Raw genomic sequence first — 1479 nt, 5'->3', positions numbered from 1 at the left:
GTGTGTGTGTGTCTGTCTGTGTGTGTGTGTGTGTGTGTGTGTAGAGCGATTCAGACTAAACTACTGGACCGATCTTTATGAAATTTGACATGAGAGTTCCTGGGTATGATATCCTCAGACGTTTTTTCATTGTTTTGATAAATGTCTTTGATGACGTCATATCCGGCTTTTCGTGAAAGTTGAGGCGGCACTGTCACGTCCTCATTTTTCAACCAAACTGGTTGAAATTTTGGTCGGGTAATTTTCGACGAAGCCCGGACTTCGGTATTGCATTTTATCCAAAGCCGTGGTCTCCCCAGAGTCAGAGATTCCATGTAAGGATGTCCATTCCTGGCATCTCTGGAAAACAGCAACAGAGTGATGCAGCCCTCCGCTCCCTTGCCCTGGAAGAAATACACAGGAGGTACCCAGCCAGCAAGTGGACCCACGCTTATACAGATGGTTCGGCAGAGTGCGCAACCAAGAACGGAGGAAGTGGCGTCTTCATTCAAATTCCAGGAAGACCCCCAGAGACACTGACCACACCATGCGGTGTTCTCTGCTCCAACTTCAAAGCAGAAGTTGTTGCCCTCCATACAGCTGCAGACTTCCTCACCTCTCTTGAGGAAACCCCACCCAAGGTTGTCTTCCTCTCTGACTGCCTGTCCGCACTACAAGTCCTCACAGCCCCTGCAGAACACCTCGTGGAAGAGCTGAAGAAGTCCCTGAACGACTTGTCCCAGAAAGCCTCCGTAGTTCTGCAGTGGATTCCAGCGCACTGCGGCATCGCTGGAAATGAGAAGGCGGATGGTCTGGCCAAAGATGCAGGAAGACAGGAACAACCAGAAACCAGCCTGTCCTTCCGAGAGACCAAAACCCTCATCAAGCATCGCTGGAAGACAGCATTCAAAGAAAGAAACGGAGGCTACAAGCCAGACCAAGACCCCATCCACCGCCTCAGCCGTGCAGAGCAGACTGCCATCTTCCGGCTGCGTACAGGGCACTGCGGCTTTAAAGCGCACCTGAAAAGGATCGGCGTAGCAGAGTCGGCATTGTGCGATTGTGGGGCGGCCGACCAGACAGTAGAACATGTATTGAATACATGCACAAACTTCACTCTGCTGCGGAACCAGATCTGGCCAGAAGGAGCTACACTGGAGACCAAGCTCTGGGGAACGTCAGAAGACCTGAAAGCGACGTTCCAGTTCACGACAGCAGCGGAACTACGACCCTAGACACAACCGTCGAACGCAGAAGAAGAAGGTATTGCATTTAAGCGTGGTGGCTTAAAAATTAATTTATGACTTTGGTCATTACAAATCTGAAAATTGTAAAAAAAAATTTTTATAAAACGATCCAAATTTACGTTTATCTTATTCTCCATCATTTTCTGATTCCACAAACATATAAATATGTTATATTCGGATTAAAAACAAGCTCTGAAAATTAAATATATAAAAATTATTATCAAAATTAAAATTTCCAAATCAATTTAAAAAC

At 46.9% G+C, this 1479-nt stretch overlaps 1 protein-coding gene across 1 annotated transcript; it reads left to right on the top strand.

Annotated features, from left to right (window-relative positions):
* The first annotated feature begins 320 nt into the window (after window positions 1-320).
* Window positions 321-1214, top strand: LOC138950002 (uncharacterized). The gene has a single exon (XM_070321783.1). It carries the CDS (start codon window positions 321-323, stop codon window positions 1212-1214), a length of 894 nt encoding a protein of 297 aa, XP_070177884.1.
* The last annotated feature ends 265 nt before the right edge of the window (window positions 1215-1479 follow it).

This window comes from Littorina saxatilis, linkage group LG16, assembly GCF_037325665.1.
Source record: "Littorina saxatilis isolate snail1 linkage group LG16, US_GU_Lsax_2.0, whole genome shotgun sequence".
NCBI classification, from domain to species: Eukaryota; Metazoa; Mollusca; class Gastropoda; order Littorinimorpha; family Littorinidae; genus Littorina; species Littorina saxatilis.
This window is presented reverse-complemented; position numbering and strand designations above follow the sequence as displayed.